The sequence below is a fragment of the Schistocerca americana genome, chromosome 1, assembly GCF_021461395.2.
Source record: "Schistocerca americana isolate TAMUIC-IGC-003095 chromosome 1, iqSchAmer2.1, whole genome shotgun sequence".
Taxonomy (NCBI): domain Eukaryota; kingdom Metazoa; phylum Arthropoda; class Insecta; order Orthoptera; family Acrididae; genus Schistocerca; species Schistocerca americana.
The window spans coordinates 191,144,977-191,161,469 of NC_060119.1; the positions used below are offsets into that span (position 1 = coordinate 191,144,977).

Consider the following 16,493-nt stretch of genomic DNA (forward strand, 5'->3'; position numbering starts at 1 on the left):
TTGAAAAAGTAAGTGATTGAATCAGATGAGGCACATTAATTAATGGAAAACTGTTTTCAGGAATGAGTCAGATATCACAGAACAATTTGTGTGTTTCCTACATAATGTAAAGGAAGGGCAACCACTCACTTATATCTGGATGATGTGTGGCTGTGCAAGTGTGCATTTGGGTGTAAGAGGGGTTGTGTGCATGAATGGGTGCGTTTCTACTAGAGAATGAGCTCAGAAGCTAGCATAAACAGTTTTCTATTGCATGATTTTATGCACCACATGTCAGTCAGCTACAGCTTTATTTTAAGTATTATTACAACCAAGACTTTCCACTGTTGTCGGAGGAGGAGGAGATGGGTAGAGAGGGGCGAGGAGGAGGAGGAGGAGGTGGGCAGAGAGGGCCAAGGAGGAGAGATGGGCAGAGAGGGCCAAGGAGGAGAGACACGCAGAGAGGGCCAAGGAGGAGACAAGCAGAGAGGGACAAGGAGGAGGAGTTGGGCAGAGAGGGGGAAGAAGAAGATGAAAAAACCAAGGGGGCATGCTACTGATGGCAGGAACAGAAGAAGGGTTTAGACAGAGAGGTGGAACAGAAAGATGAGGAGGTAATGGTGGGGAGGAGGGGGAGGGGGGGGGGCAGAAGATTGAACAAGAGATTGGTTGGAGGTATGTGCAATATATTTGATTAACATTTGTGTGGAGAATGCCAATTGGGGGAGGGGGGGGGGATTCTAGTAATTCATATAAAGCAGAATGTGTGAGCATTTTTTCAGGATCTCCTTCGAAAGTCCTAGATCAATTACAGCTAACTTTGGCACAGAAAAACACAGGCCTTACAAATAGCAGCACTGCAGTGTTCATAGTCTCATAGCTCTGATATGAGTGGAGATGCTCACAAAAATGTGGTTTTCCCAGTCCCTACCATATAGGCTGTGCTTCCCGACATGCAGGTTGTGTGGGAGCAGGCCTAACAAATGAACATGCATTGCAAAGCAGCCAACAAATCAGGGGAAAGAAATGGTTTTCCTTGACCCTGGTGTGTAGGCTGCCCTGCATGACAAGTGTGTTGAAGGAATAGTATTGGACTGCTTTATTGAACTGTATTTCAGGAGCTACATGTGACAATGAATAGGGCAGGTTGAGATGGATAGAAGGGGATGGACAGAGTGAAGTGGGGATGGAAATGGATAGAAAGAGAAGAGGTCAAGAAGATGCATGAGGCAGAAGGTATGTCGAGAGGGATAATGGGCAGGTGGAAATGGAAGATGGGGAGGCAGAATGGAAAGAGAGAGAAACAAAGGATGTGGTCAGAGGGAGGGAGAGAAAGATACTCTGAGAAAGGAGGTGGACTAAGAGAGAGGGAGGATGTGACAAAGACACAGAATGGGAAGGTGGAGGTAGGTGGATAGATGTGGGAGGAGATGAGGTGGACAGACAGAGGGAGTAAGAGATGGCAGGGCGAGGGGAGGGAGAAGGTGTGTTCAATACATGCGTTAAATGCATACATGGACAAAGCTACAGGCATCTATATCGTCTGTCTATGTCTCTACATATAAAAGACATTGTCCGAACTGACTGACTGACTGACTGACTGACTGACTGACTGACTCACTCACTCACTCACTCACTCACTCACCATCGCCGAGTACAAACCGCTGAGTAAAGAAAATTGAAATTGGAAGAGGGTATTGATCTTACTCTGCAGGCATCGTTTAAGACTGAATTTTTTAACATTCCACACATAAGGAGGTCAAATAACGGATGAGAGGTTTCTTGAAAATATATTGCTACTAAAGAAATTTTGAAGGTAGACCTACAAAAAATTGGTATTTGATTTCTCTGTCAGAAATAAAGAAATCCGTGTTTTAGCAGTTTTGGAAATGAAACCCCTATGGGGCGAAATAGAAGACGGCAATTTCTTCAACATATATAATTATTAAAGAGCTACTTACATATTTTTAAAGCTACATCTATGAAAACTGATATATGACTTCTTGGTTACAAATAAAAAAACATGTGTTTAATTGTTTTTTGGGCAGTTAACCACTAAAGAGGTAAAATAGGGGATGAAATGTTTTATGAAACATTTCTTTATGAAAGCAAACTAAAGCTAAATCTACGAAGTCAGCACCAACTCTATGAGATGAGTAGAAATCTATTATTTTCATAGTGTTGTTAAACAGGTAAATTAAACATAATTTGTGTGGGTGTATCAGGGCAGTGGTTTCGGATAAGACTAACAGACCATTCATTCTTTAACAATACAATGAATTAAAAGCAATGTAATGAATGTTTTGTTGACCCAAGGAAAGATATAACTTGAGAAGAAATTGGCCAGTAGAATCTACTCATCACAACAATGTACTGGCAGAAGAACAGAAAATGTGGTTGTTTCACTATACCACTGAAACAGTATTGTTTTAAGAACATATAAAGGTATAAAAACTGTCCTCAGTTTCAGAACAATCTAAAAGTACTGTCAATGCTAGGAAGTCCCATTACGGTGTAAAAGTCAACAGAAAGAAAATCCTAATATCCACCTCTCTATGGGGAAGGGGGTGGGGGCAAACTTTTATACAGCAAATGCAAATGAATGTCAGAAGTGAATGATGCCAAATGTAAGAGGACACACCTTACCAAGTGCCAAAGATGTTCTAGGAGGGCAAAAGAAGTGGTACAAGGCAGGGCACCATTTTGTCCTTACAGTAGGAAACTGATCCTACAGGCAGATGAACCGGCATTCTCAACACCACAGAATGGTGGAGGTCAAAGGGAAACCACCCCATCACAGATCCACTGGGTATCCCTTGCTCACAGCAAAGCTTAGTAACAAAGCAGTCCAGAATTAAAAGAGAGATCAATTTGGTTTTCCAGGCAGGGTCAGGGACAAAGTACACAAATAGTAAATTTTATGTTATGATAGGAACTTGGAATGTAAGATCCCTCAACACCAGAGGAAAGCTGGAGAATGTAAAAGAGGAGATGGCCAAGCCTTAACACATACATACTCGGACTGAGTAGCAAGGACATTCTTAGTAGCATAGAAGAAAATGTAAAAAATATAAGTTTATCATGGAATTTATTGGTTTCTGTGTCCACAGTTAAGAGTGCCAGCCATGCTGGAAATAAATCATGATTCACAGCACAACTCAATGAGAAAATGAAAAAACTTCTAGTAATTCATCAAAATCAGAGATCCTCACTGCGTGACTCACCAAGTGCAAGGAATATCAATCTGAAAAATTTAATGAGTGCTAAGCCTTCATATAATTTATAATGTGTGAGAGCAAGAACTTCAGAACTGTCCATTTAATAACTTCCCTGAAGATACTGAAAGGTAGCAAAGTAATACAGTGATGTGCTATGGTTGCTGAACTGAAACAGCCTTTATGGAAAAGTGATCTAGCATTCCCTACCGATACAACCGGCCATCTGAACAACTTGAACACTTACCAACTGATAACAATTTTCATTGGCCACATACAACCATTGTGAATGAAACTGTGCTTCAACACCAACATCTACATGAATACTCTGCAAATCACATTTAAGTGCCTGGCAGAGGGTTCATCGAACCACCTTCATAATTCTCTGTTATTCCAATCACATATAGTGCTCGGAAAGAACAAACAGCTATATCTCTCCGTACAAGCTCTGAGTTCCCTTCTCTTATTGTAGTGATCGTTTTCCCTATGTAGGTCAGTGTCAACAAAATATTTTCGCATTCGGAAGAGAAAATTGGTGATTTGAATTTCGTGAGAAGATTCTATTGCAATGAAAAACGCCTTTCTTTTAATGATGTCCAGCCCAAATCCTGTATCATTTCAGTGACACTCCCTCCCATATTTCGCGATAATACAAAACGTGCTGCCCTTCTTTGAACTTCTTTGATGTACTTCGTCAGTCCTATCTGGTACGGATCCCACACCGTGCGCAACAGTATTCCAGAAGTGGGCAGACGAGTGTAGTGTAGGCAGTCTCCTTAATAGATCTGTTACATCTTCTATATGTCATGCCAATAATACGAAGTCTTTGGTTAGTCTTCCCCACAACATTTTCTATGTGTTGTTCATAATTGTAATTCCTAGGTATTTAGCTGAATTTACAGCCTTTAGATTTGACTCATTTATCATGTAAGCCGAAGTTTAACAAATTCCTTTAAGCACTCATGTGGACAACCTCAAACTTTTTGTTATTTAGCGTCAACTGCCAATTCTCGCACCATCCATTTCTGAATCGTTTTGCAATTTGTTTTGATCTTCTGATGACTTTATTAGTCGATAAATGACAGTGTCATCTGCAAACAACCCTAGATGGCTGCTCAGATTGTCTCCCAGATCGTTTATATAGATAAGGAACAGCAAAGGGCCTATAACACTACCTTAGGGAATGTCAGAAATCACTTTTGTTTTACTCTATGACTTTCCGTCAATTACTACGAACTGTGTGACCTCTCTAACGGTAAATCACAAATCCAGTCACGTAACTGTGGAGATATTCCATATGCATGCAGTTTCACTACAAGCCGCTTGTGTGGTACAGTGTCAAAAGCCTTCCGTAAATACAAAAGTACGGAATCGATCAGAAATTCCTTGTCAATAGCACTCAACACTTCATGCGAATAAAGAGCTAGTTGTGTTTCACAAGGATGATGTTTTCTAAATCCATGTTGACTGTGTGTCAATGCAACGTTTTCTTGGGGGTGATTCATAACGTTTGAACACAATATATGTTCCAAAACCCTGCTGCAGGTCGATGTTAATGATATGGGCTTGTAATTTAGTGAATTACTCCTACCTTTCTTGAATATTGATGTGACCTGTGCATCTTTCCAGTCTTTGGGTACGGATCTTTCGTTGACCGAACGGTTGTACATGTTTGTTAAGTATGGAGTAAATGCATCAGCATACTCTGAAAGGAATCTAATTGGTATACAATCTGGACCAGACAAGTCACTTTTATTAAGAGATTTAAGTTGCTTCACTACTTTGAGGATATTTACTTCTACGTTACTCATGTTTGCAGCTGTTCTTGATTCAAATTCTGGAATATTTGCTTTGTCTTCTTTTGTGCAGGCATTTCGGAAAGCTGTGTTTCGTAACTCTGCTTTGGCAGTACTGTCTTCGATAGTATCTCCATTGCAATTACACAGAGAAGGCATTGATTGTTTCTTGCTGCTAACACACTCCACATAAGACCAGAATCTCTTTGTATTTTCTGCCAGCTTTCGAGACAAAGTTTCGTTGTGGAAATGATTATAAGCATCTCGCATTGAAGACCGCGCTAAATTTTGAGTTTCTGTAAAAGATGGCCAGTCTTGGGGATTTTGCGTCTGTTTAAATTTAGCATGTTTGTTTCGTTGTTTCTGCAACAGTGTTCTGACCCATTCTGTGTACCATGGAGGATCAGTTTCATCGTTTGTCAATTTATTTGGTATAAATCTCTCAATTGCTGCTGATACCATTTCTTTGAATTCAAGCCACATCTGGTCTACACTTATTAATTTGTCTCTCAGCAAGGAGTCAGGTGAGTTTTTATCAGCTCTTTTGAATAGGTACATTTTTCGTTTATTTTTGGAGGATTTGAGGGTTACAATATTCAATCTCGCTCTGACAACCCTGTGTTCACTACTCCCTGTATCCATTTTGATGGTGGTGGTTGTTGGGATGTTTAAGGGGGACTAAACAGCGAAGGTCATCAGTCCCCCATCCATTTTGATGCTCGCTATTAACTCAGGAATATTTGTTACTAAGGAGTCAAGTGTGTTTTCACAACCATTTACTATTTACATGGGCTCGTAAACTAACTGCTCAAAATAATTTTCAGAGAATGACTTTAGCACAATTTTGGATGATGTTTTAAGTGTACCTCTGGAATTAAACCTGTGTTTTTGCCAACATACCAAGGGGAAATTAAAGTCACCACCAACTATAATCGTATGAGTTGGGTACATGTTTGAAATCAAACCCAAGTTTCCTTGGAACTTTTCAGCAACTGTATCATCTGAATTGGGAGTTCGGTAAAAGGGCCCAGTTATTATTTTATTCCGGTTTCCAACAATGACCTCTGCCCATACTAACTCACAGGAACCTTCTACTTCAATTTTGCGACACAATAAACTACTCCTGACAGCAACAAACACGCCACTGCCAACCGTGTTTAGCCTATCCTTTCTGAACACCGTTTCAAAATGGAACCTTATGGAGCCCAACATTCAAACTGTTAGCTTCTTCACAAAAATTTCCGCTGCGCTTTTCTCTGGCTTAGCCAGCTTTCAGTGCCTATAACGATTTGAGCATCAGTGCTTTCTATTAGCGCTTGAGCACTTGGAGCTCTGGTACTTCCCCAACACAGCTACGACAATTTACAGCTGTTATACCGATGCTTCCTGTATGTACATTCTTCATGTGTTCGGCCTGCATCCTTTGTGATTGAAGCCCCTTCTTGTGTTTTCCTGAGACCCTCTAACCTAAAAATGCCACCCAGTCCACGCCTCACAGCCCCTGCTACCCGGGTAGCTGTCTCCTGTGTATAGTGGACACCAGATCTATTCAGCGGAACCCGAAATCCAACCACTCTTTGACACAAGTCAAGGAATCTGCAGCCTACACGGCACAGAACTATCTTAGCCTCTGATTCAGACCCTCCACTCGACTCTGTACAAGAGGTCCACAGTCGCTCCTGTCAATTATGCTGCAAATGGTCAGCTCTCCTTTCATCTTGCAAGCAAGACTGGCAGCCTTTACCACTTCTGTTAGCCACTCGAAACCAGAGATATCTCTTCTGATCTAAAGTGACACACATCATTGGTACTGACGTGAGCCACCACCTGCAGTTCGTTGCACCCTGTGCTCTTCATGGCATCCGGGAAGACCCATTCCACATCTGGAATGAGTCCATCTGGTATGCACACAGATTGCAGATTGGTTTTCTTTCCCTTCTTGGCAGCCATGTCCCTAAGCAACCCCAGAATGCACCTAACAGTGGAGCTCCCATCTATCAATAATCCCACCCTCTATGATTGTCCAGATCTTGCAGTCTGGGAGGTTTCCTATGAAACAGGACAGGTGACAGTATCTGGCTCAGCAAGAGTGTCAGCCACAGACAGCACCTGGAACCTCTTTGTCAGACAAACCAAGGAGGTCTTATGTGTGGCTGCCTGGGAAGTCTTTCGCCACCTGCTACACCCCGGGGCGACCCCCCATTTGACCACAGGTGATGGGTCAACTGCGGTGCCAGTAGTAAATGGTCTGGCCACCGGTGAGGACCAATCGGAGGACTCAGATGTGCTGGATGTCCAATGGATCCCCACGGCTGGCCCACAACAGTGGTGCCTTTCCACTGCAGCCCCAAGCTGTGTAACCCAAGCCGTCACAACCTCGAGCTGAGAGCGAAGTGTCAACAACTCGGCTTGCATCCACACACAACAAACGCAGTCCCTGTCCATACTAAAAACCGTGGAAAACTAAACTATGCAGACAAACGGACTATCGGCATGTTCTGCGTAACTCTACTGTAGACACTGATGAAAACACAGGAGCTGTGTCTAATAAATTAGATTAATACGCTGAGATCCAAAAACCTAGCTACCGAAACACTCAGGTGAAACTAAATAATTAGCCCCTGGTTAGGAACTTGTAATATGTCACAAAATCAGTTTACTTTCCAACGCAAACAAAAACACGAGAACTGTGGATATTAGATACTAAATAAACATGCAGAAACTCAAGAAACTAAAGTATTAAAGCCCATAGATGATATTATAAAATTTGCTCTTAGTTAGGAACTCCCAGTCCCAAAGAAGTCCCAAAATCGGTTACTTCCCTGCTGCTGCTTGTGACTCAGCTAACTACTGATGCCTGAGAATCAGTTTGATAAAAGCAAACGTAGTTCATTTTCCAAATTATCTTCACTGAAGGACTGTGGTATTAACATGGATTTTGAACACTATCCACCAGCGCTGCAGCTACATCTGCAATGCACACTAATGTTCTTGTGGAACAGAAGAATTGGAAGGAGAATGAGAGCTGATTACAAATTATTACACATGTTATATGTGATCAGCAAGCATGATAAATATCTACCTATTTAAAAATAAAATTATATGGTAATATCACATTTTCCCATAGTTTATTATCTTAATGTTTAGCAATATAACCTCGTTTATTGTGGGTTACAAACTTATCACTGCAAAATTAATTAACCTATTAATTAATACATTACATCTGCATCATCCCATATCAAGTCCCCACATGGCTCCTTACCTCCTTGCTCAGTGCTATGACAATGGCACCACTGCTCTCAAGCCTTCTGTAGTTACACTATGTGATCAAAAGTATTCATGCACATGGCTAAAAATGACTTACAAGTTCGTGGCGCCCTCCATCAGAAATGCTGGAATTCTATACTGTGTTCGCCCACCCTTAGCCTTGATGACAGCGTCCACTCTCACAGGCATACGTTCAATCAGGTGCTGGTAGGTTTCTTGGGGAATAGCAGCCCATTCTTCATGGAGTGCTGCACTGAGGAGAGCTACTGATGTCAGTCGGTGAGCCGTGGCATGAATTCAGCATTCCAAAACATCCCAAAGGTGTTCTATAGGGTTCAGGTCAGGACTCTGTGCAGGCCAGTCCATTACACAGCCGTGCATTATGAACAGGTGTTGATGGTTTTAAAAGATGCAATCGCCATCCCTGAATTGCTCTTCAACAGTGGGAAGGAAGAAGTTGCTTAAAACATCAATGTAGGCCTGTGCTGTGATAGTGCCACACAAAAAAACAAGGGGTGCAGGCCCCCTCCATGAAAAACACAACCACACCATAGCACCACCGCCTCCAAATTTTACTGTTGGCACTACACATGCTGGTAGATGAAGTTTACCGGGCATTCGCCATACCCACACCCTGCCACTGGACCACCACATCATGATTCGTCACTCCACACAGTGTCTTTCCACTGTTCAATCATCTAATGTTTACGCTCCTTACACGAAGCGAGGCGCCATTTGGCATTTACCAGCGTGATGTGTGGCTTACGAGCAGACGCTTGACAATGAAATTCAAGTTTTCTCACCTCCCACCTAACTGTCACAGTATTTGCAGTGGATCGTGATGTAGTGGATGGTCTGGATAGATGCCTGCCTATTACACATTACGACCCTCTTCTAGTGTCGGTGGTCTCTGTCAGTCAATAGACGAGGTCGGCCTGTACACTTCTGTATTGCACGTGTCCCTTCACATTTCCACTTCACTATCACATCGGAAACAGTGGACCTATAGATGTTTAGGTGTGTGGAAGTCTTGCGTACAGACATATGATACAAATGACACCCAATCACTTCACCACATTTGAAGTCCGTGAGTTCTGTGGAGCACCACATTCTACTTTCCCGCGATGTCTAATGACTACTGAGGTCGCTAATATGGAGTACCTGGCAGTAGGTGGCACCACAATGCACCTAATATGAAAAATGTATGTTTTTGGGGGTGTCTAGATACTTTTTATCACATAGTGTATCTAGTCACGAAGTATGTTGGCTGTGAAGCCTTGCACTAGAGCAAAAGGAATTTATGCAGGTGTAGAGATAGTTCCAAGTAAAAGATTAGGTATATGAGTTAAGATCTATATGCAATATGAAGGAAGAGTATCTTAAAGCAGTAAAAGAATTGGAAACTAATGAAACATCGGGGTGTAATGAACTGCCTGGAGTAATGATACAGGGATTGTACGCTGAAACACGTGACTATTTTTAGACTGATCATAGGAATATATGAAATTTTAGAAGCTTTTAAAAAGTATCTCATAATCCCAACATGTAAAAAATCTGGAACCATTACAGGGTGTATACGACCCAGGACAACCGGGAGATCCGGGAAAAACCCGGGAATTTTTTCATCCGAGAAAAAACCGGGAAAAACCTGTGTTTACATTTAGTGATTTTTCTGTTTCCTCTTTGTTTACTGCTCTCACGTCAAATGAAAACAAGACGGATCTATGTGGCTGGGAGCTATTAAGTGAATTAAAATACATTCACATAATTACGGAAGGCTTAAATATGTTACTAGTTTCAGATTTTATTTTATTTCCACCTTTCTGACAGTCAAGCATTAGTCGCCTTGCAGAAAAATAAAGTTATTTTTGCCGGTTTGCTAAAGAAATTTGGCCTTTACTAAGATTTCCTCTGAGGCAGTAAATTTATTTGAAACGAAGTGTTTAATTCCTCACTATTGGCTAGTTTTAACTGTTCGCTGCATTTCAAGTACACGTTTTCATCTTCTAGCACACATGACATTATGCCATAATAAAGAACCAAACATGAGATAATACAGTACTGGTACTCCAAGAAAATTTACATCCCGAAAACCATACCGAAAAGCTTAATATCAGGTCGAGGCCTACGTCATTGGGAATCTGGACATACGAATGTGCACTTTAAGGCGAACTATGCATTTTAGTATGGTTCACGAAATTCCAACACTCTTGGAGTATCCTCTGATGTCTTGTATTTTTTAAATGACATAATGTAAGTAAGATCTTTTAATGTTTTACATGTACGAACATACTGGCTTCCTACGTCACCGTAGCTGCGCAAGCGCGGTGACGCCTCTTATCTGGCGCTCTCTGGCAACTGCTGAAATGAATCTATTTCTAACAGGTCGCGGGAAAATATTGCGAATTGTGGTTTGAAAAGCGTTACTTTCAAAGTAGATTTTCTTTTACGCAAGATGTGCGAGGATGTACGATGAATCTTAGATCACTGAGCGCGTGCTCTCATTTAAAAATCAACTCTTTGTTGACGAGCCATGTAGAAGATTTTTGAGCCCAGAAGATCAGAGATTTATGTCGGTATTAAAAATTTTGCTGGCATATTTGTATGATGTACCTTAAAGTATAACATGCGCTAAACAGATCAACATTATATGTGAAAGCTTAGCTTCTCTTGTAGCTTATTAATCTTAGAGACAAATATTATATGCGAAAGCTTTGCTTTTCTTGTAGCAACACTATGTATAGTAACTTAAACCATTAACTTTTCCTGTTGGTGGAATTCGAATTCATACTTCCGTAATACAAAACTTTGCAGCGTACATGTTGCTGCTTATCAAAGATCTTTCCAAAACGTGTTTTTTTTCCCCCCCTGTGTTTTATTTTCTAAAGTGCCGAGAAATTCTACGCTGCTGTATAAAACCATATCTATTCAAAGGATTGATAAGTTTTACAGTTCCGACGGAAAGTATACCGACACTTAACATGGAAAAAGTGAATTTTCACCCGGGAGAAAATGTATTTTTAACCGGGAGAGCTGGGAAAAATCCGGGAATTTTTTTTTTCTTGTCCAGGTATGCACCCTGTATTTAAATTGGAACAACAATGCCCTCAAAGTATATTGTCACAAATGTCAAAAATAGTGACAAGAATGCTACGTAATCGAATAAGCAGTAAAATATTAACCGAATTAAGCTAAAGACTAGCTTGGATTTAGAGTTAATAGAGGTACATGGCAAGCTATCTTAATGTTACAAAAGGTTATATACAAAATGCTGGACATAAAAGAATCATTATTTATTGCATTTATAGATCTACAAAAAGCCTATGATAATGTGAACAGAGCAATGTTAACGACTACTAGACTAGATTTCAGAGGTGCAAAAACTGTGTATGAACAGTATAAAAACAAAATACACATCATACAGGCAAGTGCAGAAAGGAATCATCAAGAGTGTAAATTGTCACCAATGTTGTTCAACACTTATATTTAGAAAGACATTGAAGAATGTACAGAGTATATGTAAGTGATACTGTTTAATGGCATAGAAATAAAAATGAGAGTTGCTGAAATGTAACTGTCACTGAGAAGAATGAAGAGAAATTCTAAAAACGATACGTAAAATCACCTCAGATGGCAAAAGTTTGTCTGACACAAAGAGCAAGACTGCACACAGAAAGATAGCCTATTACAAAGAAAATGAGCAGCTAACAACAAGGAACATAAATATTGAGAATTTTTGTATGCAACAAGAGACATTTGAAGCTGTTTGAAATGTAATTCAGGAGGAGGTGGAATAGAACAGGAAAGCGCACAAGGGAAAAGTCTATCAGAAGAATAAGAGAGTAAAATTTCTACCACCAACAGTGTGGGAAAGAAGAGAATGATTAACTGGCCATTTATGCCAATACTGCAGTTTTCTAGTTGATGCATCGGAAGAAATGCTTCAAGGCAAGAGAGGAACACGCAGACGTGCAAGATGTAGCAGCAGGTTCATTTGAGTAAATGAAAAGACTAATTGGGAAGAGAAAGGAATGGACAAGAAGAATTGTTGGCAATCAATTTGAAGATTGATAATTAAGAAGCTGTGTCTGTCTGTACTTCATGGTATTTTGCTTTCTGAAGTTAAATGCGGCCAGTCAATCTGCCTTGTAATTTTATAGTTTTCACAAGTAAAATCTCCTTTTGATGCAAACAGTATCATTTCAACGATGAAAATTACCTAAATGTCTAAATAGAAAAAAAAAAAAATGAAGGAAAAGTGTAGGCAAAAAACTGTCACATTCTGAATGCTAGTAAATTCATGCTAAGGTTTGGTTGATGTATTTCTATAACAATGTGTCAATCACAATCAGTGACTAAATGAAAGCAAATAAGTTTTCAGTCGTATCAACAATAGAAATTCCTGGATGGAATAATATGTAAGATAAAGGAAAGGCAACCAGTCACCTGTAGCTGACTGATGTGTGGTGCACAAAAACACACAAAAGACATCAGTATTGTGTTGTGTTGTGTATGTGTGTGGTTTCTTTTGTGTGTGTGTGGGCGGGCGGGGGGGGGGGGGGGGGGGGGGTTAGGGAGGGAGGTGCGCACATCCGCATGCTTTTTCCAGAGAACATAGAAAGAGCAAGAGGTCTAAAGATAGTGTAATTACTGTTTTATTTTGAGTGTTTCTATGCATCACACAGCAGTCAGTTATAGATGGGCACTTGCCTTTCCTTTATTAAACAAATAAATTTGCAATGAGTTCTTTGAAACTAAAAAGATAAATTTTGGAGAGAAATCAGTTCTGTATAAATGTTAAGAATTTTATAGTGAGTTCATTTAATCAGTTCTAGGTGGCTACAAAATTTTGTGTAGATATTCAGTAAAAGAAGAAAGGTGTTAACGAAAAAGATAAATTGATGACTAATCACAGTGATACAAGTTTTCAGACAGTCGCTTTCAGCTGGCTTTCTGCTCATTTACACTGAAAATACCAAGCAAAGACTTCAAATGCAAATTTGATGAAAATGTCAAAACATTCATTGCCTGTCTGAGGAGATGAGGATATTACTGCTCACTGTAACTGAAATTATTGTACTAGAGAGATTTAGGCATACTGCAGAGATTACATACCTGGTACACTAGATGTAAATCATTCTCCAAAACAAAACATTGTCTTGCCCGCTGAAGCTCTCTGAAGAGTTCTAGGCCATCATCAGGAGGAATGGATGCAGCCAAACAGGCTGCACCAAGTGGTGTGGGCACATATTGTGTTTTATCATCCTTGTTCTGAAGTCTGATCAACTCATTTTCTTTCAAAAATTTTATGCATGCTTTAATGGGATTTTCCGACACCGAGTTGGATGCAGCCAGTAATGTGCAGTTCATATAAATATCTATCTGTTCTGGTGTTGTAGCTACACCACTTGCTATTATCTAAAAAAAATATTAAAGTTACTAAGTTTTATGACATTATAACTAACTAGAATATGCATCATCAAGACATTTTCATTAAACAGTACCTCAAAGATGACAAACAATTATCATCATACCTCCAAAACTGCTCTCTTCAAACTAGCTGAAAGTTCTCCAAATCCTAGGCAACTTTCTATTGGCTGTAAATCTGATCGAATCAATTTTTCGCCAATTCTTTTCTCAGATTTTGTGCAAACAAGAAAACTTTCACCTGTTACAAAATTTTAGATGTTAAAAAGTTGTCACAAAACAATAACAAAAGGTAGACTCATTTTAAAAGCTTATCAATGACTAAGTCATTAGAGACATGGCATAGGCTTGGATTAGGGAGTGACTGCCAAGAAAATTGGCCACGTTCTTTTCAAAGGATCTGTCCCGGCATTTGTCTTAAGGGGAGTGTAAAAGGCCATCTCGTCGAAAATTTTCAATTTTTTGTTTTTTACGCAGAAATATTATTTGGAATTGGCTGATTAATTTGGTGTGCAATTTATTAAATTTGTTTGACTAGAAGTATTTTTAATAGAATTTAATCTAATTGGTTGCAGAGGACGTTTTTAGGATTTCGTAAACAACTGGTCAGCTATAACCTTATGTCTCAAGAACCATAAGGTCTAGAAGACTGTGGTTTGGTTTAATTTGTAGTTGAAACTTAGCTCCACAAGTTGGTAGGACTTGCATGACAGTTGTGAGTCTTGTTTGCATTGTGCATGCAATATTGCTGGTGTAACGTTTGTGAGTGCTTCATTCTTTTTACTGTTGTGCTAGTGTACTCTTGATGCTGTGAGCTAATTATTACGAGAACATCTGACAATGACAAGAGCAAAAGGAGCTTTCAAGAAAGTAGAAAACCGAGGAAATTGGTACTACAGAACTTATTCTCGTGTACCAGAGGTTACAAGTGAGGTTAGGAATGTCAGTTCAGTCAATACAGGTACAGCTCCACCCACTTCTACACCCTCAAGTTCCTCTTCCAAAAATAAACTTGTGGAATGTATTTAAATAAGAGAAATGTGAATGATAAAGACATCAACATCATTATAGATTTCAGTATTCTCAGTTCAGTGAATTTACAAGTTGTAGTTTATGTGGAGGAAAAATAAACGTCTCTGAAGATGCCTCAAAGCAATATGGGATAGTTTGTAGTTTGACAGATTCATCTGAAAATTGTAAATTTCAGAAGCACTTTTTTACTTCAGAAAAGTGCAAATATAACAAATTATTTGAGACAAACATAAGGAATTTTTACGGACTGAGGTGCAATGGAAATGGGCCTATTGCTGGGAAAGTATTATGCGGTCTAATGAATCTGCCACGCCCCACTACAAGCATATCAAAACACAAAAACATTTTACTAGACAAAGTGGAAAAAGTAGCAGAGGAATCAATGAAAACCGCAACACAGAAGGCAGATGAGGAAAATAGAGACAGTGAGGCATCTACAGACATAACAATTACATTTGATGCGGCCACCAGTCTCTAAACTCGTGTGCAGCTGTCACAAGTATTGACACAGGTAAGGTCCTAGATGTAGAAATTTTATGCAAACATTGCCATGGATGCAATATTGCTAAGTCAAATGTAGACAAAAACAGGCAGCACAAAGGAAAGTGCATCAAGAATTATTCAGGCTCTGGTGGAGGAATGGAGAGTACCTCAGCTGTAAACATTTTTCATCACTCTGAACAAAATCGAGGGGGTTCGCTATGTGCAGTTCATTGGAGTTGTGAGTGTAGCTTATTCAAATCTGCTGTTGATAGCAGATCTTATGGTAACAAGATACCAGAAAAGTTGGAATGTGTCAACCACATACAGAAAAGAATGGGCACACGACTTCATGGAGGTAACAGGAGTTGCTGATGGCAAGACTATTCAGGGTCGTCTACTAGGCAAAACCATCAATCAGCTATCGGAGTACTATGGTCAAGCCATAAGAAGCAACTAAAATAACCTAGATGGTATAAAAAAGGCTGTGTGGGTAACCTTTTTCTATCAAATATCAAAGGATGACAATCTGATCCACAACCTTTGTTCAGGCGAGTGGTGTAAATATAAAAAAGCTGAAGCAGCTGGTACTTTAGATAAGTTTACCCACAAGAACTCTTTACATGAGGCTATCATGTTGGCTATAAAGCCAGTTTATAGAGATTTGGCAAATCCAGATCTATTGAAGAAATGTCTAATAGGGCAAACATGAAATGTGAATGAGTCATTCAACAATGTAGTGTGGACAAGAGTACCTAAAAATGTACTTGTGGAGTACCACACATTGGAGCTTGGTGTGTATGATGCTGTTATCACATTTAGTGATGGTAATGCTGGTAGACTAAAAGTTTTAGAGGAATTGGGAGTGAAGACTGGTTGGAATACGCAAGACATACTAGAGGAACTGGACAAGCAGCGAGTCAAGAATGCTGAGCTACTAGTCCACAAAGTGTCCAAGGGGGGCAAGATCTTTGAACAGAAGGAAGAGGATGCATTCTGCCAATGTAGATTAAGATAAAGACTACAGTGGTGGTGCATTTTAGCTGTTGATTCTATTTAAAAGTGTGTTTCTTTTAAAAATAATTTTCAATTGCAATTTCTGAAAAATAAATTTTTCTAAGACAAATGACCTGTTTTCTCAGTAACTGTAAAAGATAGACTCTTCGTATTTTACAGTTAATTTGTAATACCCTTATTGTGCTATACCTCTGGAATGTTAGAGATAACTTGCACATTACTGACAAAATGCACAAAAACGTATAGAAAATTGTAATATAAAAATATACAACAGAGAAAA

The 16,493-nt window shown here is 39.7% G+C and overlaps 1 protein-coding gene across 2 annotated transcripts in view; it reads right to left on the reverse strand.

The window, feature by feature from the left end:
• LOC124593590 (DNA polymerase theta) overlaps positions 1–16,493 on the reverse strand; it is a 338,073-nt gene that overhangs the window by 183,939 nt on the left and 137,641 nt on the right. For both annotated transcript variants that reach the window (XM_047131990.1, XM_047132069.1), the window contains 2 exons: positions 13,792–13,925; positions 13,373–13,675 (listed from right to left, as the gene is read on the reverse strand). In XM_047131990.1, coding sequence (XP_046987946.1) covers positions 13,373–13,675; positions 13,792–13,925 — 437 coding nt within the window. The remainder of the gene's footprint in view (positions 1–13,372; positions 13,676–13,791; positions 13,926–16,493) is intronic.